Source organism: Saccostrea echinata, unplaced genomic scaffold, assembly GCF_033153115.1.
Source record: "Saccostrea echinata isolate AGI-Se365-2 ecotype Australia unplaced genomic scaffold, CSIRO_AGI_Sech_v1 ptg000008l, whole genome shotgun sequence".
In the NCBI taxonomy this organism is placed as follows: domain Eukaryota; kingdom Metazoa; phylum Mollusca; class Bivalvia; order Ostreida; family Ostreidae; genus Saccostrea; species Saccostrea echinata.
Window position 1 is genome coordinate 820,896 of NW_026889757.1, and position 26,801 is coordinate 847,696.

Below are 26,801 nucleotides of genomic sequence, written 5' to 3' on the forward strand. Positions count from 1 at the left end.
TCAGAGTAGAAATGTGCGAAGCAAACCCCCTCATTACACAGGTAAAATTGCAACGTATGTTCAACATATGTTTCGAAAAACATATGTTGAACATACGTTAAACATATGTTGACCATATGAATTTTCGACAGTATGTTGAACATATGTTTAAAATATATGTTGAACATATGTTTCAATTATATGTTGAACACATAGCAGACTCAAAACATATGTTGAACATATGTTTGTGGTAACTATATGTTTAACATATGTAGAACATATTTTAAACATATGTTTGTTTCAAACATATGTTCAACATATGTTTTAAGTTTCACATAAAATTCATACTGAACATCATATAATAATCAATCGCCTTTTCACATTTATTTCATTTAATATTAAATTAATGTTATCGTTACATTGTATTTGAATTAATTTTATTCAAATTTAACGAGATAAAAAAAAATGTTGATTAATTTAATGTTAATCAGTGAACCAACAATAATTTAATATTAAGCGTAATGTAAAAAACACGAGTTAAATTTTAATGTGTCAGGGGCGGGTCCAACAAATTTTGAAGGGGGGGGGGTTCTAGGTCGGTGCCCCCAACACATATGCATAGAATCGCACCATAGGCACTTCAAGCCCGTACCAACCCCCGGACTCACCCCCCCCCCCCCCCGCATCTGGATCCGCCAATGCAAATAGACTGCATGTTAATTTCAATAGACAAGTATCAAGATCAATTTGAATACATTTGTTAAAAAGAATGGTCATTTCTTGTAGAAGCTTACATAAAAGGGGGAGGGGTTAACTACTCTGTTACCCTGCACCCCCTCCCCCACTCGTTTCTTCAAATTCAGCCCCCTCTTTTCTTCAAATTCAAAATTGTCTTCTTGAACATGGTATTCCCCAAATCAAGAATTAATAAATTCGTACTTTACCCCGTTTTGTTTGGATTTATTTTATGAGTAAAATTAAAATCATTCGACATCTTATTTCCGGACCGGTTTTGGTTTTTATCGGATGAAAGTGTACTACGTCATTTTTGACGTCACTGCTACAGCAGAAGTGTTGGGTGTAAGAAACAAGTAAGTGCTATAAGTATGTTTTTAGAATTTAGTTTATGGTGTTTTAAGAGAATTTCTTAAGTTTACAGTTACAGATTCATACGAACTTCTAGTACTCTCGTGACTTGCATAGCATCTAACTGTAGTTGTAATTAATGCAGTTCGTAAAAAAACGATACACCTAATGATCTTATCTAGGCCTACATGCTACATTATTTTGGATTTGTTTTCGACGAATGTAAAAATTATTTAGCATTGCTAATTTTTCAGATTTGTTTTCCTTTTGTCGACAGTTACGTTTGTATGATCTTGATGAAAGTGAGAGTAGAAATCTTGCATTGCAGTTTGTGCGTAGCCTATGTTAGATGGTTAAATCCACTCGACTCTTTTATCAAATTATTAATGGAAAATGTTTGGGTTTTAGAACCTAAAGCTGTTAAGACTGACGATTCAACCCAAAACTGATTTGACTGAAGATTGCACAATCACAATATACAGGTGAAAATAAATACATATAACAATCACATTAATTACAGGGTGCATATACCCCGGTAAGTAAAGACTCTTTAATAACAAAATATTTTTTGAGAAATTTCTTTTTGCTTCTTAATTCTACACTGTTTTGCTTTATCAAAAAATTAAAACTATAGAATATCTGAAAGATGCTCAATTTCAGCCTAATCTGTCATTGAAGATAATAGTGTAAATGTACTTAAAATGCATCAGCTAATTTATTACTTATTTATATATTAATTAACATAGAATTTTTTTTCAACACTAGCGAAAGTAGAGACTTGTACTCACTCTCTTTCGAAGTTTCTTTTAAGTTTTGATTGGAATTTGATTAGAAAATATTTACTGTATTTATTTTGTAATTTTTATAGGTTCAATATACAGTCTCTCTGCTATGAATAACATGGAAGAACACCACGACTCTAGGCTTGCTTCAGAATAGGTAAGTACACCCTGTATTACAGGCTTTGTTATTTTCTTCCTAACAAAGTTTTTGGATATACTGGAAACAAAATGTCTATTTCTCTGCCTGTATTTTTATGATATCCAAACATACATTTGTATCTGATTATCCATTTAATATAATATATCATATTATTTCAACATTCCAAATTCATTTGTATACATTTAGAGAAACTAATTGTATTTTTTATGATTTTATTATTAAGCATATCTTTCAAGAGTGAAATTGTCTTGGACATAACATTATATGGTGTTACACAACACCATATAATGTGTTATGAAATTAGTTTTAACTCATATCATAACTGATAACTGTTTAGGAGAATGGGGTATGCATTTGTTTGCACATGCATATGACAAATATCTTCAGTGTATGAACTTAAATTACATGTAGACTTTAATTTGTACATGTATTTCAGAAAACCTGTGTTAATTAACAGAACCTTAAAATTGGAGACTCCACTGAAGTGCCACCCAGTACCTTAAAATTTGACAATTTCAAATCCTATGATAAGGTTCCAAGGGGTTGTAAAATGGAAGAAAACAAAGAACAGGCCAAGAAAAAAATTGTAAGTGCTCAAAGTAATTACTCTTTGTGCTAACTAATACTGGTATATATTTATTAATTATACATGAAATTGACATCATGAAATTTGGACGTCTTAATTTTTATTATTTTTTCTTGATCATTTCAGAAGCAATGCAGTTACTGTCAGGATAATAAAGCCAGAATTATGTAAAAATTTGAAAAAATAAACTCAAGATTAATGCTTGAGATTGTGTTCTTTGATTTCTTATTATTAAGTGATGAAAGGAAAAGAGTACTATTTAGTTAAGTTTGCAATCCAAAGAAATATCAAATAATTAAATAATAAATGTAAGTAAGAAATAAAATTAACATATGTTTAACATATGAAAACCATATGAACACAAACATATGTTAACCATATGTTCATACAAAACATATAAGCAACATATGTGATCAACATATGTTCATAAACATATGTAAAACATATGTTGCTCGTTTTTTATGGCGAACATATGTTTCAGAACATATGTTCAATGTATGTTCAACATATGTTAAACATACGTTGCAATTTTTCCTGTGTAATATCGTCAGCCCGTGCTCAGTGTTGTGTACAGAGTTTAACAAATTGAATACACCCGTGAAACGTAAACTGTTTCTGTAAACAGGGCACGAGCTCTGTTATTGTTAATGTTTACGATTCACTGGGTGTGTTCAATTGTTAAAGTCTGCACACACCACTGGACACGGACTGACAATACTGTGAGTGGGTTTTGCTTTCAAACATTTTTTACTCTGAATTTTCTGGATTATAGTTTTAATATTTTTCATTTATACACAACAAAACTGCCACTTTTCTTAAGTATTAAGAATAAAATAAAATTTGTGAAAGTGCAAGGATGTGTCAATCAAACGCGTCCAGAAATTTGAAGTTTCAATAACTTCGAGATGAAATAAGATTTTTATTATATTTTAGTATGAAATGCTATAGCAACATATAAGTCATGAAGTTATACTGAAAATCTGAGAAAATATTAACTTCAAATCTGTGTCCAAGCACCTTTAATGTCTTTTATATTTCGATGTTCTGGGTTTAAAGGGATTTTTTTCTTCTCATAATTGTGCAATTTTTTAATGGGTAGCTAATAAATTCTTTACTTATAATTTAATTTTCTTTCATTTCATAAAGCACTTACCCTAAAAAATGACTTCAAATGTACAACATTTGAAGACAGACTCTTGTCTGGTTTCTGACTAAATGAAATGTTCAAAGTGTATTATTTTGCTTTAATCTAAATGTCTTTTATATTTAGATGTTATGGGTTAAAATATCATATTTATCTTTCCTTTTAATAATTCTCCAATTTCAATTAGATATTAGTATACTGAGTTTGAGATCTAACATGGATTATATTTTGATGGAACGTCGGAGTATAAAAATATCACTTTTCTGCTTCTCAGAATTTACTACAAAGTAATGAATTTATTTAACAATTTTAAACAATCAAAGGCTTACAGGATTATTCCGAAGTAATTCAAATTAATAATTATGGACTAAAACTTTAAAATAAATAAAATAAATACTTGGTATGATTTTTCAAACAAACTACAATTTTTGAAAACTTCAAATCTAAGAACAGAATTAAGTAAAAAAAAAAAAAAAAAGTCAGTAAAACGTATTTCTTTTTATAAAAAAAAAATTTTTACCATCTGTTAAAAATTGTTAAATAAAACCTTTTTTTTTTGTTTTTTTTTTTTTTGTTTTTTTTTTTTTTGTTTTTTGTTTTTGTTTTTTTTCTTTCTTTTTTTTATTGTATCCTGTTATTTATATGATTACTTTACGATATGGTAAAAGAAGAAAAAAAATAAATATACGATGCATATAAAATTAATTAATACGATATATTTTTGTATAACTATGTATTTTTTTTTCATCGTTATGTTTAATTATTTACTGCAGTTACATGTATGGTAAAATAAATTATAAATATTGAGACGATCATTCTGTAATGGTGTCAAACAATCTTGATTACATTCAGTAATTGCCTGGAAGATTGACTGATTGATTGTTGTTTTACGCCCCATTCGAGGATTTTTCACTCAAATAGAGATGTCACAATTAACCGGTGAAGGGCTTCAGATTTAGACCTTTACTCGACACTCAGGGCCATTGAGCGCTTAGAGATTTTTATCCTGCCGTGACACGGGGCCTCTGGTATTAAGGTCTCATCTGTTCACTTCAAACTTTCAAGCGCTTGGCGAAGGAACATTTGCTACCTGAGCTATCCCAACGGTTCTGCTTGGAAAAAAAAACATCATATACTGGATAATGGATTCCAATAACTATTTCATCCTGTGTATTATAAAAGAACCTTGTTTTTGATAGAGAAAAAAGTTAAGTTTCATCAATAGGAAAATATGCATGTCTTGATATACCGGTATTTCAGATGTAATCTGATACAATCTTTTTGTTCATGAGAATTAATTATTTGGTTAGCCTTAATTAAACTCTGGAAAAAAATGAGAATAAAAAAATACAAGTGAAAGGTTATGAATTGCATAGAATATTTTTTTTTGTTTTGTTTTGTTTTATTGGTTTTATTTTGTTCTCTTTAAAACAAAGGGAGTATGGAATTATGTAAAAAGATTTTGCAAGGAATTCACAAAATAAAGAATATGTGGACAAGAAAGTAGAAAAATTATGTTCAAATCCAAGCATTAAATTTAAAAAAAAAAAGTACTATACTATAAACACTTTGATTGTGACTGGAATCTGCCTGAATACGAGGATTATTATTGATCCTCAAAGCTATATCTACTTTATACTTATCTAGTTCAAGATCAAAGTTTCATTTTATCAGGATCACTTATGGTTGCTTACTTTGTGAGTACACTGATCCCATTGTTGTTTGATTCAGACGTAATAAATATGTCATTAAAGGGCCATATAAAAGAAAAGTCGCAATAACTTCCTGTCATTCAATTCACACACTATAAAAATGTCATTAGTTGATGGTCATTGGAAGATAAGCACACTATAAATTGTGTGTTTAGAAACTGCAACACATGTCATGGATTAATAATTATCAATATGAGCCTATCATTTTACAGAAAGTAGAACTAAAAGGTATAAAATATAAAAGTCAAAGGTTCTGTCATTAAGAAGGATATTGATTTTTTTTTCTCTTTTTCCCCTTTCCTTTTTTAAAGGAACTGTGTTTTTTCATTATCCGTCATATATATATTTTCTATGAACCGAATTTATTTTTAATTTTTGGCTTCTTCTGCTGTTTCGTTTTTAACTAGGAACCAATTCTTTCCCGGCTTTACGCTATAAAACTCTGAAATAAGTAAAAAGAATATTTTACTCGTGCATAGAGTTTAGCAAAAATATATCTTTCATAATGAATAGAGAGTCCTTGGAAATGGAATTGCTCGTCAGCATTCAATTACATTTTATTTTAATAAATCATAAAAGAAACATATAGGTCTTCTTCATTAGAAAAAAATCTGCTGAATCTTATGAGATAACTTATGGTACAAACAAATTATGCAACAAAGATGAAAGCACAATAGGCTATAGCTATGGTACAAATGCCAAATCGATTCAAATATCGAATATCAACACATCATCGCATAGTAAATAGAAATGGTCCATATCATTAAAGATGCATGCAGCTATATTTATTGTAAAACTGCAATATCGAAAAAGGTTCAGACATTTCTCCCGGAATTCTGCTCTTGACATACTGGGCTGTCCAGGAGGTAAAAAAGTTGTTCATATTAATTCCTGGAAATTCTATTACTAAAATAATATCAATATCGCCCAACGGTCTCGCATGAAAATTCAATGATACCAACGGAGGGAAATTACCTCACGATACCATATTCAATACATTTTGTTCTTGTGAAATATGACTCTAAATCTATCTTGTGCAAAATAATTAATGCCTTTATCTGTTTAAACTTCAAGTGTCAATGTCGTCCTAGAATTCAATATCTTGATTCCATGTACAATAAAGTGTTGTTAAGAGCTAGATATTAAAAAAGGATTTTTAAAAAAAAGCAGCACATACTATTGATATAAAATACCCTGGTCGTAAAATGGTGTCTTATTTGGCGAAATCGCAGTTGCATATAGTAAAATGTATCATCCATAGACATGATACCACAACAGGCCCACAACGCTCACCTGAGTCATCTTGGTCCTCTTGTTTCTCATCAGATTTTGAAAAAAAAAATTGTCCCTAGGCCTCTTTTTCATCAAAAGAGTTTGAGCACATGTAGTGGCCTCATTCGAGCCTTATAGGGTCAAGACATAACCGAAGATGAATCCACACAACATTAGAATGATTCAATACCAAAATGGCTAAGGTGACTCTAGTCCTCTTGAGAACAAGATTTTTAAAAAAAAATTCTTTTTTATACGTACATTTCTAGTGTGTAAAATTGAGTCCTGAATTCAGTTCCATTGTAAAAACAAGGTTTTATTATTTGAAAAATAAATAAATACACACAGCGTGTGAATGCATTTAAATATTTGGCTAAATGTGGTCCTGTTGTTCGTTTAAAGATTTTATTTTATTAATTTCCTTCAACGTCAGACTCTCATCCTATATTGTATCCCGCCTTACCTCTTTAGGGGGGCTATAATGTGAACAAACTTAAATTTTCATTAGTTGAGAATGCTTTCCTATCAATGTGACTTATTGCCGCCCTTAATTGTGATCTTGAAAAAAAGTTTGAAAAGATGTTTACCTATATATTTCCATGTGAAACGTTTGTTGTCCCACCTTACACCTGGGGCCATGGTTTTAACAAACTTGATTCTGCATTAAGAATGCACGCATATAAATATGACTTATCATGGTTCAGCTGTTCTTGAGAATATATTACAAAGATTTCTTTTTCAATATTATACCCATGTAAAACTTTGATCCGACACATCATATCCCCATGAATAAACTTTAATCTATATTATGTTAGGAGGCTTTTACATTAATTTCCTTTTTTCTAGCCCAGTAATTTTTGAAATTATGCTTTTATTTTATTATCTCTCCTTTGAAAGGGCATGACCCTTCATTTTAAAAAAACTTGAACTTACTATAGCCAGTGATACTTTGAGTCATGTTTGATTGAATTTCCTGTTTTGGAGAAGATAAACAATGTGAACCTTTGGTTCAAGTGAGCTAACAACCAATTAAAATAGACCATTAATTATTCGACAGAATCGTTGTAACCCAATGTCAGTAAAGCACAAAACTGAATTATTAAATTTTCATTCGTAGTTGCTGTGCGTTTTTAACCAAATCATGAGTGTACACAATTTACCCAATAATACATTTTGTGTCATTTGGGACTTAAGGTCAGAAGATACGTTCCTCAAATATCTGTTTTGTCTTCGAATTATGTGGAAAATATTCAAAATTTTAATTACCTTCTGATTTATAAACTGGTTTCTAATTGTCTTTTTAAAAAATGTAACACCAAAAAATGTGATATTGGCTAATTAAGTTTTTTCCAAAAGGATTTTATAGGAAAAATATCCTCTGGTATCTTGCACAAATGCCTGGTAAGGTACCTCAATTTTTTGCGAGTAAACATGTTGAAGTATCAATACTTCAATGACAAAATCTTAGAAAAAATTATATATTATTGAGGAATATCGTCTGTCCTTAAGATCATTAATAGTGGCAACAAATTTATGTTTCGTTATGATTACTGTTAACATAAACACAATATCAAACACAGTTCATTTTTTCAAATTGAAGGATTTTTTTCTTCATTCAGTTATTTATCTGCTTGTGGGAAAAAGTACACATTTCGATAAAAATTTCAGAAGAGTGCCAGCATATGCATAGTATAATTCTTAAAAGACAGCAATATTTATCATCAGGTTTCAATAATGCACCTTTATAATGAATTGAAAATGTGATAAATGAGCATAGGTTGAATCAATGCTTGGGATAGCATCTATTTTGAAATCTCTTACAATATGGGTCACTTAGATCATTCTAATTCTTTTGGTTTTTATCCTACATCGTGTGGACGTGAAACATATGAATCTTTTCAGAGGGGGGGGGGGGGGAGTTCTGACACCGTTCAACCCTCTTTAATTAATAGTGAAGATAAAAGTGAGCAACCTAAGAATCCTACTATATAAAGCAGGATTGATTTATCGATTGTATGTTGTATGATTGAAACGTTCGACATTTTTTTCACTCATATAGAGACGTCACCATATGCCAGTGAAGGGCTTCAAATTTTGACCTTTACTCGGCACATAGGGCTATTGAGAGGTGAGGGTTCTTTATCGTGCCAATACCTGCCTTGACACGGGACCTCGGTTTTTAAGGTCTCATCCGAAAGACCCGTGACTTTTACATCTATTGTCGAGTGCTTGGCGAAGAAACAGTCACTACCTATGTTAAAGTCTTATGTTTGACGCGGAGCGGTGAACGAGAATCGAGCCTGTCGATCACGAAGCGAACGCCCTACCACTAAACTACCGTGACCGGTTATAAACCGGTTATAAAGCAGGACAAACATTCCTGGAAACACCAGAGATGAGATCAAGTGTTTTGGAGGAGAAACGTAAATCTGGAAATTTCCTCACCATTTATTTTGCGATGTAGGGTCAAAATGGTATACAGTATTTAAGTTAATTTTAACCTTTCTTAAGTATGCGAATTCACCCAAGTGCTAAAAATTAAAACAAAACACCAAAGATTTAAAGTATATTTTATTTATTATGCAAGTATATATGTACTTTTAACAATGAACTCATGCCAACGAACATTCTAACAATAATTAGTGATTACAGATAAAATCAGTCTGATTTAACTGGGTTTAAGAAATTCATAATATCCAACATTCTTAAAAAGAGATGATTGTTTAAAACGTTTTGAAAATTATATTTTATATATGAAAGTAAAATTTGCAGTCAGTAGGCATTGCACACAAATATGGCCGTAGGAACCGGGGGGGGGGGGGGGGGGCACGGGGGGGGGGGGGCGTGCCCCCCCTAATAATTTTGCCGATATATAGAATACTATAGAAAACATAGCTACTATATGTTTGTGCCCCCTCAATAATAACTTCTGATGACCTTTTTTTTTTTTTTTTTTTTTGCTTGTCAAGGAATTTTGGTAGTTGATAGTGCCTCCCCAACTGAAAATGTATGGTTGTGCCCCCTCAAAGTGAAATTGCTTCCTACGGGCCTGTCTAATAATAATTCAAATAAAATGGGTGTAAATATAAGACATTTGCATCAAAGAAAAATATCTTTTTAAAAAATATAACTGAACTTTTTCTTGATGATCGATTTCTGAGAAAAATATTTTGCGAAAACTTTACGTGCGCAAAATTGCGAAAATATTTATCGAAACTAACAATTTCCAGATTCACGGTTGACATTTCAGGCCCGTAGCAACGGTGGGGGGGGGGGGGGGGGTTAAGAACCTGTTGTAAAAACCTTCGATTTACGGCGAAGCTGTTTTGTCACTTCCTTCTGGTATTATTTCTTGTATTATGTGCGTTCCAAAGCTCAAAGTATGGTATCTGTTAATTTATCATGTATTTTACTCCTATTCCTGTACTTTATTTACCTTTAGGGCGAGTTATTTTAGCAAGACCCAACCATGCGGACGTCGGAATGCGAATTTTTAAAACTGACATTCGAAGGTTATATAGGGCTGTTTGTAACCGTTTGAAATTAAATAAAGTATCGGGAATGCAAGTAAAATATATGGTTAATGATATAAAAAATTAAAGCGTACGACAAAGATGCGTCGCTGTAAATCAAAGGGTTTTACAATGCATAGATCTGTAGCTCTCTGGTTTGTCTGTCCGAATTTTCTCAATCAGAGAGCTACAGTTCTGCAGCTAGTTGTGCTTATATTAAAAATTTTATTTTAGTGTTCATTTTTTCCTGAATACCATCCTGAGCAACATCAAATACATCTAATGAACAGTAATCCTGGACAATACGCCTTCCACGGAAATTTTAAAAAATAATGTCCTCTGGTAAATGATTACATTCCTAGGACGGGAATTATATATGTGGACAATATATTTAAAAAAACAAAATTAAGGACACACGAAACGTAGTAATGAGATTTATTTACTCGATCCCTGTATAAATTAAAAATTTCAATAATTGATAAACTTTTACGCGACTAATATTATTATTCCTAATGATGCTGTACACCTCCTTTAAGGCAAATTGTAAAGAAAAACCACACACAACTGTATTTTTGTTTATATTTATTCAAAAAATATAATGATTTGTTCTCTTTTCAAAACCTCTGGGACTGTTCACGGTAGGTCAGTCGGTAGAGCGCTCGCTCCGTGATCGGGAGGTCGTTAGTTCGAATCTCGGCCGCGACTGACCTAAGTCGATAAAAAATGGGTAGCAACTGTTCCTTTGCCATGCGCTCGGCACTTTGAAGTGAAAGTTGCAGGTCCTTCGATGAGACCTTAAAAACCGAGTTCCCGTGTCATGGAAGGCGTTGGCACGATAAAGATCCCTTACTGCTCAATGGCCCTGAGTGCCGAGTAAAGATCAAAATTTGAAGCCCTTCACATGTATGTGGTGACTCTATATGAGTGAAAAATTCTCGAATGGGACGTAAAAACAACATAATCAATACAATCAAAACCCCTGGTAATGCATGCTGATTTTTCGTATAAACTTTTAATGGTACAGTAACTATGATTTTAAAATAAGGCCAAGGTAAATAAATATTGTGTTTCCTATTCCAACCTGAGAAAAAAAATAGCGTAGGTAGGGAAAACATTTTATTTAATATTTTAACATTTTATTAGTTAAAATTCAACTTTGACAATAAACAAAATGAGAAAAACAAAGTTCATAAATTTGACTAAAACTGAAAATTGACTGAAGCGTGCTGAGAAAGACTTCCTGATTACAATAAAAGTCAAGGTCTATAGATTCTCCATAGTGAAATAAAAATATTCTTTCTAATTATGTAGGTAGAATGCAAGTGTACCTAAGAACAATAATAATCAGTATCACGTATAATTTTGAGCAGATTTGGTTTTTCACACAATTTAAATTCACAGACTTTCAGATGCCAAAAATAATGCAATCTTTGTTAGTGTGCTAATAGCATGGAGAACATGGATATAGAATAAAAGAAAGGTATAAATTGATGCACATTTTCAATTCTTCTGTTCCTTTCTATGAAATGAACAGTTTTTGTGTAATTAATATTCTGCAAAATCACTTTACCAGGCCATGGTTTTACTTATTGATCACATCCCAGACTAGAAAATTTGCACAATGATTACACAATCGATGATTCTGTCAGTCTGTCAAATAAACTTTAGTAACATGTTGTTTTTTTTAAATTGTATTAAAAGTTTAGGCTTAGGTATACATAATTATGGAAAAAGACTGAATGTCTTTTCCAGGCAGGTACTTTCAACAGGCTTTTTTCAATAAAAGGCATTTTAATTATTTATAAGATCATTAAAAAATGTGCAAAATACAGGATTTATTCCATACTTTGTTATGTTGTTAATTATACCCGCAATTTCAAAAGAAAGTTCTGGTATATTGTTGTTACTCATGTCCGTCCGTCCGTCCGTCTGTCCGTTTGTTACTCTTCTTTCTCAAACTCCTCTTACATTTTACATAGTAGCATAATCATCTTTTGGGAGGGCTGGTGGTGTCATGTAGATGTGCAGTAAGGTTTCGGAATTCTCATTTTCACCCTGGGGGTCAAATGGGGGTCGAAAAATGACGTTTTTTATGCAAAAAGCCCCTGGTTTTCTGAACTCCTCTTACATTTTAAACTGTAGCCTAATCATCTTTTGGGAGATGGTTGGTGGTATCATGTAGATGTGCAGTAAGGTTTCGGAATTTTCATTTTCACCCTAGAGGTCAAATTGGGGTCAAATTTTTAGCTCACCTGAGCTGAAAGCTCAAGTGAGCTTTTCTGATCACCCGTTGTCCGTCGTCCGTCCGTCTGTCCGTCTGTCTGTCCGTCTGTCCGTCCGTCTGTCCGTCAGTCTGTAAACTTTTCACATTTTAAACTTCTTCTCAAGAACGACTGGGTCAATTTTCACCAAACTTGGTACAAAGCATTCTTAGGTAAAGGGGAGTGTAAATTGTTAAAATGAAGGGCCAAGTCCCCTTACAAGGGGAGATAATCAAGAAAAGACAAAAATAGGGTGGGGTCATTAAAAAATCTTCTTCTCAAGAACCACTGGGCCAGAAAAGCTGAAACTTATGTGGAGGCATCCTTGGATAGTGTAGATTCTAAATTGTTAAAATCATGACCCCCGGGGGTAGGGCGGGGCCACAATAGGGAATCCAATTTTTACATCGAAATACATAAGAAATATCTTTAAAAATCTTCTTCTCAAGAACCACAGGGCCAGAAAAGCTGAAACTTATATTGAAGCATCCTGGGGTAGTGTAGATTCTAAATTGTTCAAATCATGACCCCCGGGGGTAGGGCGGGGCCACAATAGGGAATCCAAGTTTTACATTGAAATACATAAGAAAAATCTTTAAAAATCTTCTTCTCAAGAACCACAGGGCCAGAAAAACTGAAACTTATATTGAAGCATCCTGGGGTAGTGTAGATTATAAATTGTTCAAATCATGACCCCCGGGGTAGGGCGGGGCCACAATAGGGAATCCAAGCTTTACATTGAAATATATAAGAAAAATCTTTAAAAATCTTCTTCTCATGAACCACAGGGCCAGAAAAACTGAAACTTATATTGAAGCATCCTGAAGTAGTGTAGATTCTAAATTGTACAAATCATGACCCCTGGGGGTAGGGCAGGGCCACAATAGGGAATCCAAGTTTTACATTGAAATATATAGGAAAAATCTTAAAAAATCTTCTTCTCAAGAACCACAGGGCCAGAAAAGCTGAAACTTATATTGAAGCATCCTGGGGTAGTGTAGAATCTAAATTGTTCAAATCATGACCCCCGGGGGTAGGGCGGGGCCACAATAGGGAATCCAATTTTTACATTGAAATACATAAGAAAAATCTTTAAAAATCTTCTTCTCAAGAACCACTGGGCCAGAAAAGCTGAAACTTATATTGGAGCATCCTGGGGTAGTGTAGATTCTAAATTGTTCAAATCATGACCCCCGGGGGTAGGGCGGGGCCACAATAGGGAATCCAAGTTTTACATTGAAATATATAGGAAAAATCTTTAAAAATCTTCTCAAGAACCACAGGGCCAGAAAAGCTGAAACTTATATTGAAGCATCCTGGGGTAGTGTAGAATCTAAATTGTTCAAATCATGACTCCCGGGGGTTGGGCAGGGCCACAATAGGGAATCCAAGTTTTACATTGAAATATATAAGAAAAATCTTTAAAAATCTTCTTCTCAAGAACCACAGGGCCAGAAATACTGAAACTTGTATAGAAGCATCCTTGAGTAGTGTAGATTCTAAATTGTTAAAATCATGACCCCTGGGGGTAGGGCGGGGCCATAATAGGGAATCCAAGTTTTACATTGAAATACATAAGAAAAATCTTTAAAAATCTTCTTCTCAAGAACCACAGGGCCAGAAAAGCTGAAACTTATATGGAAGCATCCTAGGGTAGTGTAGATTATAAATTGTTCAAATCTTGACCCCCGGGGGTAGGGCGGGGCCACAATAGGGAATCCAAGTTTTACATCGAAATCTATAAGAAAAATCTTCTTTTCAAGAACCAGTACCGCACCAATAAAGCTGAGACATATTTGGAAGCATCATGAGGTAGTGTAGATTCTAAATTGTTCAAATCATGACCCCCGGGGGTAGGGCGGGGCCACAATAGGTATATAAAAAGGGGGGAAATCTGGTAAAGAACAGCATGGCCAAAGTTACTCAGGTGAGCGATGTGGCCCATGGGCCTCTTGTTTTTAAAAAATATTTAACATGTTTAAACACCCTGGTTCCCAGAACTTCCCTTATATTTTATGCATTAGCCTTAAATCATGATCATTTGGAACATGATTGGTTTTGTCCTGTGGATGTGTAAAATGGTTTCAAAATTTGCATTTCCATGTGGATGGCAAATAGGGGCAGGAAAAAAATGGCCTCTCCCTAACTCATGGGGTCATGATTTGTACAAACTTGAATCTACACTTCTTGAAAATGTTTCCATATTAATCATGCTCTTGTTGTTCTTGAAAAGAAGAATTTTGAAGATTTTTTTTCTTTTATTCCTATATAAAACTTTGATCCCTTATTGTGGCCTGACCCTACCCTTGGAGGTCATGATTTGAAACTAGAAATATGTCCATAGGACTTGAATGCCCCGCCGAATGTACATGTATATTACTAATGCAACATGAAAAGTTGTATGAGTGTATGAAGTTTGATGAGAATATCTTGAACAGTTTCTTTAAAATTGAAACTAAAATCTAAAAAAAAATTGGATATACATGTAGATGATAAATTCTCACCAAATTATGTATAAGTGCATGCTTACATAAAAATATCTTAAATTGTTTCTTTAAAACTAAGCAAAATACAAATCAAAGAGAAGGGAGGTCAAGGTCACAGGAAGGTGGAAGATGAAAAGTTTTTGATGCAGTTGAATAGCTCTCACTAATACATATCAGCAAATTAGGTTTGATAAAAATATCATGAATGATTTATTCAAAACTGAGCTTAACACTTATTTAAGAAAAGAGAGGTCAAGGTCAAAGGAAAGGTTGAGGTCAAAATGTTGATGCAGTTGAAAAGCTTACATCAGTTATAATGTATTTACTATTAGCATATGAAGTTTGATAAAAACATCATAAATGGTTTATTTAAAACGTAGATAAACACTAATTTATAAAAGTGAGGTCAAGGTCAAAGGAAAATTCAAGGCCAAAAAAGTTTATGCAATTGATAGCTCTCAGCAGTATGTATCAGCATATGAAGTTTGATAAATATATCTTGAATTGTTTATTCAAAACTGATCTAGACACTAATTTAAGAAAAGTGAGGTCAAGGTCAAAGGAAAGATCAAGGTAAAAAAAAAATGTTGATGCAGTTGCATAGCTCTTATCAATATCGATCAGCATATGAACTTTGATAAAAATATCTTGGATAGTTTCTTTGAAACTGGCCTTTGAACCGAGCTAAAAGCAAAGCGCGACAGAAGGACAGGCGGAAGGATGGAAGGGCGGGAGACGGACATGACAAACACTATATGCCTCGGCCATATTCATGGCAGGGCATAAAAAACTTGAATCTACTATATGAGGATGTTTCCATATCAAAATGACTAACAAGCAAATTCAAAGAATTGTGGTCCCCTGCCTTCCGTGTCTTAGTGGATGGGATGCCATTATTTATGGCATATTGTTTCAAATATGCACGGCCTATCATATGTCATTCAAAAGTAATCACCAAAGTTAAAATTTTTGAAAATTAGGTAAAACATCAAGGTCAAGGGGTAAAAAATCATAGCATGCTCGGAAACATCTTTTTTACAGGTAATGTACATGTCAAATATGAAAGTCCTATCTCTTCTCAATCAAAAGTTATAAGGAAATATTACATTTTTGAAAAGTAGTTTAAACTTCAAAGTCAATGTCACAGAATCAAAAGTCGTGATATATTTATAACGGTCTTTTCACAGGTAATATACATGTATAATTAATATGAATGCCCTATCTTTTCTCTTTCAAAACGATCAATTTAAAATAATGTCAATTTTTTTTTTTTTGGAAAAGTAGGTCAAACTTCAAGGTCAATGTCATGGGTTCAAAAATCATAGTATACATGTATTTAGAAAGTTCTTGTAGGTAATGTACATGTGAAATATGAAAGCCCTATCTCTAATTATTCAAAAGTTATGACCAAGGTTAAATTTATTGTGACGGACGGACAGACAGACAAACGGACAGTCTGACAGACAAATGAGATTAATGTCCCCTAGGTCCCTTTCGTGAAAACAGGGGACAATAATGCCTTTGCTGTTCTTGAGAAGAAGATTTATGATGGAAAAAAACTCCTGCATTTTTCTATGTAAATCTTTAGATCCCCATATGTGGCCTCACCCTACCCCAGTGGGTCATAATTTAAACAAATTTGAATCTACACTAAGTCTATGTAAAAAAAGTTTCAACTTTTTGGGCCTAGTCAGTGGTTCTTGATAAGACTTTTTTTAAATGATACCACCAAATTTTCACTAATTCTTGATTATCCCCCCCCCCCCTTGAAAGAGGGTGTGACCCTTCATTTGAACAATCTTGAATCTCCTTTACCCGAAGATGCTTTGTGGCAAGGTTGGTTAAGAAGATTTTTAAAAGAAGCCATTATTTTTTCACTAATTCTTGATTATCCCCCTTGAAAGAGGGTGTGACCCTTCATTTGAACAAACTTGAATCCCCTTTACCCGAAGATGCTTTGTGGCAAGGTTGGTTGAAATTGGCCCAGTGGTTCTAGTGAAGAAGACAAAAATGTGAAAAGTTTACAGACGGACAGATGGATGACAGACAAAATGTGATCAGAAAAAACAGAAAAACTCAAGTGAGTTAAAAACTTACGATCACAAGTACTTGGAAATTTTTGAAAAGCAGTTTTTTTTTTCATGCATTGTTTTCAGAAGCTGAAAATATATGACTTGTATCCATGTTGAAAAAACTGCAATTTCAGAAAACAGTATGATTATAAAAATAGTTAATCAAGGTGCTTTGAGTAGCAAAATAAGTTAAACTGGTATAGCTAATTCAACCACAGAGCTAACAGTCAATTTTAAGATGTACAACCTTTTCAACTCTTAATCATTCTTAAAATATTTATATCATCATTTCCAATTCAAGGGAGAACTAGAGATATGACCAGAAGTATATCTGTTGACTAATAAACATTTACATGTATATTGTGTTTTTAAGTCATTTGTTTGTTTGTTGTTAAATGTCCCTCTCGGGAATTTTTCACTCATATGGAGACACCACCATTTTAAAATAATGAGGACGCACAAGTCGGATTTCAGGTTAACATTCATTTTAAGAGTTTTCAACAATTAAGATGAAAAGAGATAACTCCTTCTCGCCCCTTTCCCTTCCCAGACCTCTGTTTGTTCATGTATTCAAACTAATACTTTGTTTTGACATAAAAAAATGTGAATATATACAAATAGTTTAATGGTCCATCTCTTTGAATGATTTTCATTCCTAATTCTAGGAGGGTACATGGGTTGACCCAAATTCATGAATGAAATGTCAAGCAATCTTATCCTTGATGCACTTTTATTTAATTTGATGTAGTCATATGTAGGTCTAACTCCAAGGTCAAGGTCAAAGCTGTTGGTATCCAGAGGAAGATCTTGTCACAAGGAATGCACATGTGAAATATGAAAGCCCTAGCACCAACTGTTAAAAAGTTATGGGCAAGGTTAAAGTTTTTTCAAAATTAAAGTAGGTCAAACTCTAAGGTCAAGGTCAAAGTTGTTGGTATCCAAGGGAAGGTCTTTTCAAAAGGCTTACACATGTGAAGATTAAAGCCCTAGCTCTGTTCAAAAGTTATGTCCAAGGTCAAAGTTTTTTCAAAAGTAGGTCAAACTCCAAGGTCAAGGTTAAAGGGTCAAAGTTGTTGGTATCTAAAAAAAGGTCTTATCACAATAAATACACATGTAAAGTTTGAAAGCCCAAGCACCAATTGTTCAAACGTTATGGCTAAGGTTAAAGTCTCATAACATTTTGCAAAAGTGGGTCAAACTCCAAGGACAAGGTCAAATATGATGTTGGTAGTTAAGAAAAGTCTTGTCGCAAGGAATACACATATGAAATATGAAAGCCATAGCTTTAACCAATCAAAAGTTATAAGCAAGGTTAAAATTTTTCAAAATAAAAGTAGGTAAAACTCCAAAGTCAAGGTCAAAGTTATTGGTATCCATAGGAAGGTCTTGTCACAAGGAATACACATGTGTAGTATGAAAGCCATAGCACCAACTGGTCAAAAGTTATGGCCAAGGTTAAAGTTTTTTCAAAAGTAGGTCAAACTCCAAGGTCAAGGTCAATGGGTCAAAGGTGTTGGTATCCAAAGAAAGATCTTGTCAAAAGAATTACACGTGTGAAGTTTGAAAGCCCAAGCACCAACTGTTCAAAAGTTATGGCCAAGGTTAAAGTGTCATAAAATTTTGCAAAAGTGGGTCAAACTCCAAGGTCAAGGTCAATAGGTCAAATGTGATGGTACTCAAAGACAGGTCTTGTCACAAGAAATACACATGTGAAATATGAAAGCCATAGCTCCGACCAATCAAAAGTTATGGGCAAGGTTAAAGTTTTTGCGGACAAACAGACAGACAGGCAGACGGACGGACAGAGCAAAAACTATATGCCCCCGAATCTTCGATTACGGGGGGCATAAAAACAGGCAAATTGTGTGTGTGTGTTGGGAGGGGGGTGACAAAATTGATTGGGTATGGCTTTTCAAGGTTTTTGCCTACCGGTAATCAAATATTTAAAAAAAAGTTTGCACATTTTGATAAATTCATCAAAAACGCTTTGCACTAAAATAATATTATTTGTTGTTGAGAAAATAAATTTAAAAAGTTCCAATTATGGGCCAAAATAAATTTTTCCCCCTTTTATCAAAACCTAATTTACGTCATTAATTAAATTAATTAAATTCTGTTATTTCAGACTGGTAATGAATTAAGTAAAGGAAATACCTATAAGAGGCTCATAGGTCACATGGTCACCTGAGCATTTTATGCTCGATTTGACGAATACATGTACTGTGTAAATTATAGAATTATTTTGACTTTTTCCTTGGTAAGCCCAATATGAAGAAGTGTGCATTTAGAGGCAAACACCTTAGTGCGGGTATTGCTGTCTCATGATATAGTTTGATATATTCATTACTCTAGAGAGAAATTTAAAAAAAGAAAAATAATCTTCTAAAGACTTTTGTAAAGTTTCATTTAAATTATAGAAAATTTCTGTATTTGAATGTATTAATGCACGTGCAGCCTTAAGGAAACTCTAAACTTTTTCTTATTTATTTTTTTTTTAAACTTTGAGAATTTTTTTCACATAAAGGTGTACATATTGAATTTTACTTGTTTATTTTCAACATAGGGTATCTGCCATATTTCTCCAGGAAAAATATTCAAAGACAATGAAGTACTGATGAACAGAAATCACTTTTGTTTACTTACATTGGAAATGTACATGAAAACAATGTTTTCATTTACTTTATTTTGGTCTAATATAATGTTAAGAATACTTTAATGTATTCTAAATTGTGTCATAAACTGTATGAGTTCCATTTATTCCATTTTACATCAAAGGGCAGATCTCTCTTACTGCATAAAACTACCATGGAGTTTGAACTCTACTGAGCAGTGTTTACCCCCCGTTCACACAGAGCTGCGACTTTACGACGATCATCCCGATCAAGCCACGATCTGAAAAAGTTTTGGATCGGGGCGGATCGGAGCCGATCGGCGTCTAAATCGAGCAATTTGGCAAATTATGGTCTTCATTACGACCGTACTACGATGCCCCTACGTCAAACGCGCTGCTAACACGCTTCTACTACGATGTTACGTAGACCGTTGCCGACCAGCGGCCGCGTTTACTGCGTTTACGCTACGCTGCCGCTACGACATTCAAAATCAGACTACGACGCTACGCAGACCTAGATGACTGTACGACGATATCGCTACGGTGGTGCCGATCATATTACGATTCTATTACGCTTCTAGTACGATTTTGGCGATGATGTATATATATCTTTGGTTTGAAACATATTTTTCTCTTCTGTCCAAACTTTACCACGGGGGTTACGGGGCATTTTCAATTGTAACTGTAACAAGATGTGAAAGTTCGAAGTCTCAACTGCAAATGATAGTCAAGTATAGTGTCACCCTTTACGTGTAGTTGACAGATGATGCTTGGTCAAATATCAGTGCTATAAAAACAAACTGCCGCCTGATAGGTCGTGGTATGATCGGCGTAAGGTCATTATAGGTCTTTGTAGGATCGTCAGGAACGTAGAGAGATCGTAGTGGGAACGTAGTAAGAACGTAGTGGGAGCGTTGTAGGAGCGTATACTTGATAAGTTCCCGACGGTACTACGCTTTTACTGCGTTTTTACCACGATCACGAAGATCTCTCCACGATGCTTCTGCGCTGCTTGTACGATTACGGCGCTTCTACTACGCTCTTTTTACGACTTTACCCCGATTCTTGTTTGCCACGATCCCGCTACGCTTGTTTTGAGCATGTTCAAAATAAGCTTGGCGAGAGCGTAGAGCTCTCCGATCATGAAGACCCTACCGCGATCATACTGCGCTTATAAAGACTCCACTTCGTTTCTCCTGCGATTTGTCACGATCGGCCACGTTTTCGGCCACGCTTTGATCGCAGTAGAAGCGGCGTCTATGTGTGAACGGGGGCTAAGCTTCCTTAATCAATGGATCTGTAATTCATATATATCGCAAATTACTCCAAAACTTAAGCATTTGAATTAATACTATTTAAAATTCAAACACGTCATACTGAAAATTCAAGAATTTGTTTACAGTATACTTTTCAATCTCAAGTTTTTAATCTTTCATTCTAGTTGATTCACACACACACACACACCCTCACCCTCACACACACACACAAACACACACCATATTTGAAATTATTAGAAAATTCACTTCCGTTCAAGAGTTCTAATAGATTCACTTTTTGCTGATTTAGTTGGTGGTTGTTCCCCAGAATATATCGCTGGAAGATGTGACGACACGGAGTTCTGTTTCTGTAAAGATGGTAAATGGAGGAGAACAAATTTATCAATCGCTCAAACCATTGATTCTACACTAATATCGTTCAGTAAACTCTGTGTCTGTACAGGTATGCATTCAAGGCTTTATAATTATTTACAAAAAAATTAGATATGAATGAAGATTAATATAAATATTTTAAATAGCATAACTAATCAGTTTAGAGTGTTTGCTCTAGAGTCGCGATGTAAGGAGTTGATCCTCACGTCGCGGATTCGAATCCCACTGCGGGACGTGGAGACCGGTCCTTCGGATGAGACCGTATAAACCGAGGTTCCGTGTCGCAGTACATGTGGGTGCTGGCACGAAAAATTGAGATCCCTCACTGCTCAATGACTGTAAGTGCCGAGTATAGGTTTAAAATTTGCATCCCTCCACTGGCAATGGTTGCGTCCCAATATGAGTGAAAAATTCTCGAGAGGGACATTAAACAAGAAACAAACAAACAAACAAACAAACAAACAAACAAACAAACAGTGGTAGTATGGACAAAGGATACATCCGTTTTTTATTTTTAAAAAAGTCTTTTGTTGTACTTTACTACTTTTTTATTTTATAGGGTCAGCATTCCTAAGTTGTCCCAACAAATATTATTCATCAAGTAAGTGTTTACCTTTTGCTAGCATTCAGATTTATTTTTATTCCTTTATCATTGTGCATATATTTTAAACTTAAATGACAATGTATAAATTACTTAACACATTGTTGGCGATTGCTCTGATGAAAACAGCAGGACAACAGTCTTACTTTGAAGCATTATCGTTAGACATGTGAAATAAATATTTAAATGTTATGCTGACCATCAGAAATGCCTTACAATTTATATTTCAATGATTTCAGAGCTTTTAAATATGAGTGATTCTCAAAGTACTCTATCAGGTAAGCTATTTATGTTTCTTTCCAATGATGTTGGGGGGGGGGTACTCTTCACGGAATAAAGTTATATTCCCAATTGATCTATATGAGTATTCTCTGTCTATATTTTGTTTTCTTTCGAATTTTGTCCTCAGTGGGTTTTTTTGTTATCTTTTTATAAACCATTTACCTCCCAAACCTATCGCACGATTTCTGCTTGTACGATAAAGTTAGATTGTTTTTTTTTAAACTGAAGAAATTTTGGAAACACGAAAGACACGATAGGGTAATTTACAGCCATTGTTCTTGGAAATTTGTTAGATTTGTCAAAACATTCTAAACATTCTTAAATCTCATACGTCTTGTAAAGATACAAAATATCACCCACCATGACCACCCACCCCCCTTTAGAATAATACTAATGCAAAAAAAATAATACAAAAGGAACCAAGAGCATAGCCTAGTATTTTCGAATAAGATTGATTGATTGATTTCGACAATTTAAGTTTTCCTTCCAGATCAAACCTGTACGAATTCAACAGCAAATGCAGTACCAGCTGTTACTACGAATACAGAAAAATCTACAGACTCAACAACGACTACAGAAACTGCAGGTCTTTTTTCTATTGATGAATAAGATTGTACAAGATTTCTCTGTGATGATATACAAGTAAATTCAAAGAATTGTAGTCCCCCGCTTTCGTTGTCTTAGTGGATGGGACGCAATTATTTATGGCGTATTGTAACTGTCTTGGTCAAAGGTCAAGGTGTCAAAAAACATGGTATATTTGGGAAGGTCTTGCCACGGGAAATGTACATGTCAAAGATGAAAGCCCTATCTCTTCTTAATCAAAAGTTGTAAGTAAAGATTAATTTTTTGAAAAGCAGTACTGTTTAAACTTCAAGGTCAAGGTCACAGATTAAAAAAAAACATAGTACATTTGGAAAGGTCTTGTCACAGGTAATGTACTTGTGTTAGATGAAAACTCTAATTCTCATTCAAATTTTATAGCCAATTAAAAGTAATTTTAAATTTTTGAAAAGTAGGTCAAGCTTCAAGGCCAGGGGGTCAAAAATATTTGGAAGCATATTTGGAAAGGTCTTGTCACAGGTAATATACATGTCAAATATGAAAACCCTACTTTTTTTAATTAAAGGTTATAAGCAAGCATTAAATTTTTGAAAAATAGGTTAAACTTCAAGGTTAAGGTAACGGGGTCAAAATTGATAGTGCATTTAGAAAAGTCTAGTCACAGGTAATGAACACGTATAATACAAAAGCCCAATCTTTTCCCATTCAAAAGTTATGACCAATTTAAAGTAATGTTAAAATTTTTGAAAAGTAGGTCAAACTTCAAGGTCATGGGGTCAAAAATCAAAGTATATTTAGAAAGATCTTATCACAGGTAATGTACATGTGAAATATGAAAGCCCTATCTCTTCTCATTCAAAAGTTATGACCAAGGTTAAAGTTTAAACAGACGGACAGATTGACAGACGGACAGACTGACAGACAGATAGACTGAGAGACAAATGAGATTTAATGTCCCCTCGCTTTCGCGAAAGCGGGGGACAAAAAAAGACATTAAGAATTTCGATTTTAGAGCAACTTCATCTGCAACAGACGAACGATCGATCGATAGATAGATACAGTGTATATATATATATATATATATATATATATATATATATATATATATATATATATATATATATATATATATATATATATATATATATATATTAGAATTTTATAGATAAATGGGCATTTGCAGTAAAGTCAAATTCTGTATTATAGTGGTGTTTGTTTATTAATTATCGAATATAACGAGTAACTCTATCAATTAAAGTTTACTTCACCGTATGTTCTCATTAGCCTTCACATTTCTTTGTTATTTCTCCGCGCCAAAAGGAACATAAGGCCTTAACGCTTTCTTTCCATTTCTTTCTGTCCCTAGCTGCTGTTTTGGTGGCATTCAACTAGGCCAACTATGCAGCTGCATTCCTTTTTTTTTTGACTGTTCTCCGGGTGATTTTTGGTCTTCCACTTGCTTGATTTCCTTCTGGTTGCCATCCTAAGGCTATTTAAAAGTCACCCTTGCCTTCTTTTCTGAGCATTTGTCATATTCAGTTCCATCTTCGCCTACGTACTTCACAGCCGAGGGTTTTCCATTTCTGATATTTCCGTTACTCTTGCTTTTGTTACAGTAAACCGAAACGTCCTCGAGAGGTCAGAATCTGTTCTCTAGACTTTCCCTGCAATTCCGGGACGCCTCTACAATTTACATAGTCAGAAATCATCACTTCCGTTGCTTACAGTTTCAGACGTTAATGGTAATCTTACAACCAAGCTTTATGATAAACGTGATGACTTTAACTTTTCAATCGTCAACTTCCCTTACTTATGCAGCAATATATCTTCATCACCTGCATACGGGGTTTATATCTCTCAGTTGATTCGATACGCAAGAGCATGCTCTACGTAATCTATGAATAATTTCTAAAACGAGGTAAGTTATTGACAAACAAGTTGATGAAACAAGGATATCAACAGTTTCGTCTAAAGTCGTTATTTCGTAAAGTTCTATGGTCGATACAATGACATTGATAGCAAATACAATTTATCATTAAGTCAAATGCTGACTGACGTTTTTCACACTAATTGTTAGGCCATTATTTACACATTGAATTGTCGACGGATTTTTCCGTTATTTCACGATCATGAAAAGGAGCACACAGCGGGTGTGACCGGTCGGCAGGGGATGCTCACTCCTCCATGGCACCTGATCCCACCTCTGATGTTTTAGAGGTCCGTGTTTGCTCTGCTCAATAATTTGTATTGTTTAATGGACTTTTGAGCTTGAATACTGTTCGTTATCTCCATATATTTCATTTCAGTGCTAGATATCGAGGACGTTTCGGTTTACTGCATGTTTTATACGACAAGTGCAAATCAGTAGACGATAGAAGGGAGTTATTCAATCATTATTGAGGCTAGATCTCACCCGCCAACGGTAGGAAACGTGTATATATTGAATAAAATCAAGTGTGAACCAACTTCAACCAAGGCACCCCTTGGAATCCAAGATGGCTAGTTGCGAACCTTGTGTCTTTTTATATACAGAAATAGGTATTTTATTTTAAACTGCTAATTTCGTCGATTTTTATTTTCATTATAGTGTATTTAGACAGACATAGAAAAACACACAATAGACAAAACACACCATCCTGTAACCGAGGAAACTAGGTTATTTCATAGGCCTATAGTTTATTTACATCCTAAATTAGACAATGCTTAAAACATTTTAACATGTAGTTCATGTGGGACGTCAAATCCAAATGAGATTTAACATTTCTTACAAACTCAACAAAATATGTCTTCCAATGGTTTAATTTTTACTCAGATCAGAACTGCTGTTGTTCTGCGGAGTTTCAAGCCAAGGTAGACTACTGGAAAAATGAAACCAACCAACTTCTCCATCGCTTAAACTTGGACAGCAGCATTCTGGAAATTCGAAATGAGTTGACGATGGAAAAGAAAAACCTGTCGTCCATCAAACGTTTACGGACATGTGCGCCTGATCAGCGGGACTCTGCGGTTGTGGCAGGATATATAGGCGCCATTATTATCATATTTGTTATCTCTGTTGTTATAATAATTGACTTACCTATTTTGTTTTCGGATATACACAAAATGTTAAAAATTTGGAAGAGATCTTTTCTTGCTTTTAAACGTTAATATTTATTTCAAATTATATATCATTAAGAAAAGTCTTTCATTATTTGATTGTTTTATTGTTTACAAACTAGAAAGGTGTTATGATAAAATATACCGTTAACCTAGTTTAATAGCAACTTTAGAATGATATAAAAGCGTGACATCCGTAATATTACGTTTTTTATTATATGAATTAAGCTGTAAAGATGGTTGAGAAGGTTTGAAAAATGACTTTTTCGAAAAGAAGATTCGTACTATTTGAATGTTTATCAAGATACCATGACTTGTTGTACAAAGATTTTATTAACATATTCTAGGCATTCTTACCCCTTTTTATCTGATATATAGCGAGAATAATCGATGAAACTGCATTTTAATTAACTTATTCTTTTCTTTTCGCATGAGATATAAGTTGTAAAGAATATTTTTATCATAATCACCTAAATTTTGGCGGAGAAACCAATACATTAGTGGGCCTAGTATTTTTTCCTTGCAAAATATACGCAGAATTGCGGATTGGTCACACAACTAGCTTTTTAAAAAAAATGCTCACGTATGGTACAAGTGATACGTTCTAGTTGCATACTTTTGACTGTGTTTTGTTGATGTTTTATTTGCTTTACGTCCCTTTTAGAATTATTCACTCCTGCTGGGACACTGCCAATGTAGAAAATTAAGATTATAGATACTCATTGAGCAAAGCTTTTTTGTGACAGCACTTAACTATGACATGGGACAAGAACTCTGTTTAAACAATTTCATCAGACAGTTCGGTCTACATGTCCTGCAATGGGATTCGAACCCCGACGTAAGATCGACACCTTACTCCGTGACCCTTGAAGGAAACGATCTATCCATTCCGCCAAGCGGGCAGCCGACTATGATTTGAGTTGAAAATATAGTTGAGATGTGACTT

The 26,801-nt window shown here is 34.0% G+C and overlaps 1 protein-coding gene across 1 annotated transcript; it reads left to right on the forward strand.

Moving 5' to 3' along the window:
- The first annotated feature begins 2,557 nt into the window (after positions 1 to 2,557).
- LOC133181126 (uncharacterized) lies at positions 2,558 to 26,562 on the forward strand. Its single transcript, XM_061315667.1, has 7 exons — positions 2,558 to 2,606; positions 21,230 to 21,382; positions 21,872 to 21,913; positions 22,153 to 22,191; positions 22,686 to 22,781; positions 25,572 to 25,863; positions 26,520 to 26,562. The coding sequence occupies exons 1-7, from the start codon at positions 2,558 to 2,560 to the stop codon at positions 26,560 to 26,562; spliced, it is 714 nt and encodes a 237-aa protein (XP_061171651.1).
- Positions 26,563 to 26,801: the final 239 nt, after the last annotated feature.

What these genes read in the sequence shown, in the direction of transcription:
- LOC133181126 (XM_061315667.1), top strand. Translation starts at nt 2,558, where the DNA reads ATGGAAGAAAACAAAGAACAGGCCAAGAAAAAAATTGTAAGTGCTCAA. An exon ending in TAAACTCTGTGTCTGTACAG is followed by an intron (nt 21,383 to 21,871) that starts GTATGCATTCAA and finishes TTTATTTTATAG; the next exon opens with GGTCAGCATTCCTAAGTTGT. An exon ending in CAACAAATATTATTCATCAA is followed by an intron (nt 21,914 to 22,152) that starts GTAAGTGTTTAC and finishes CAATGATTTCAG; the next exon opens with AGCTTTTAAATATGAGTGAT.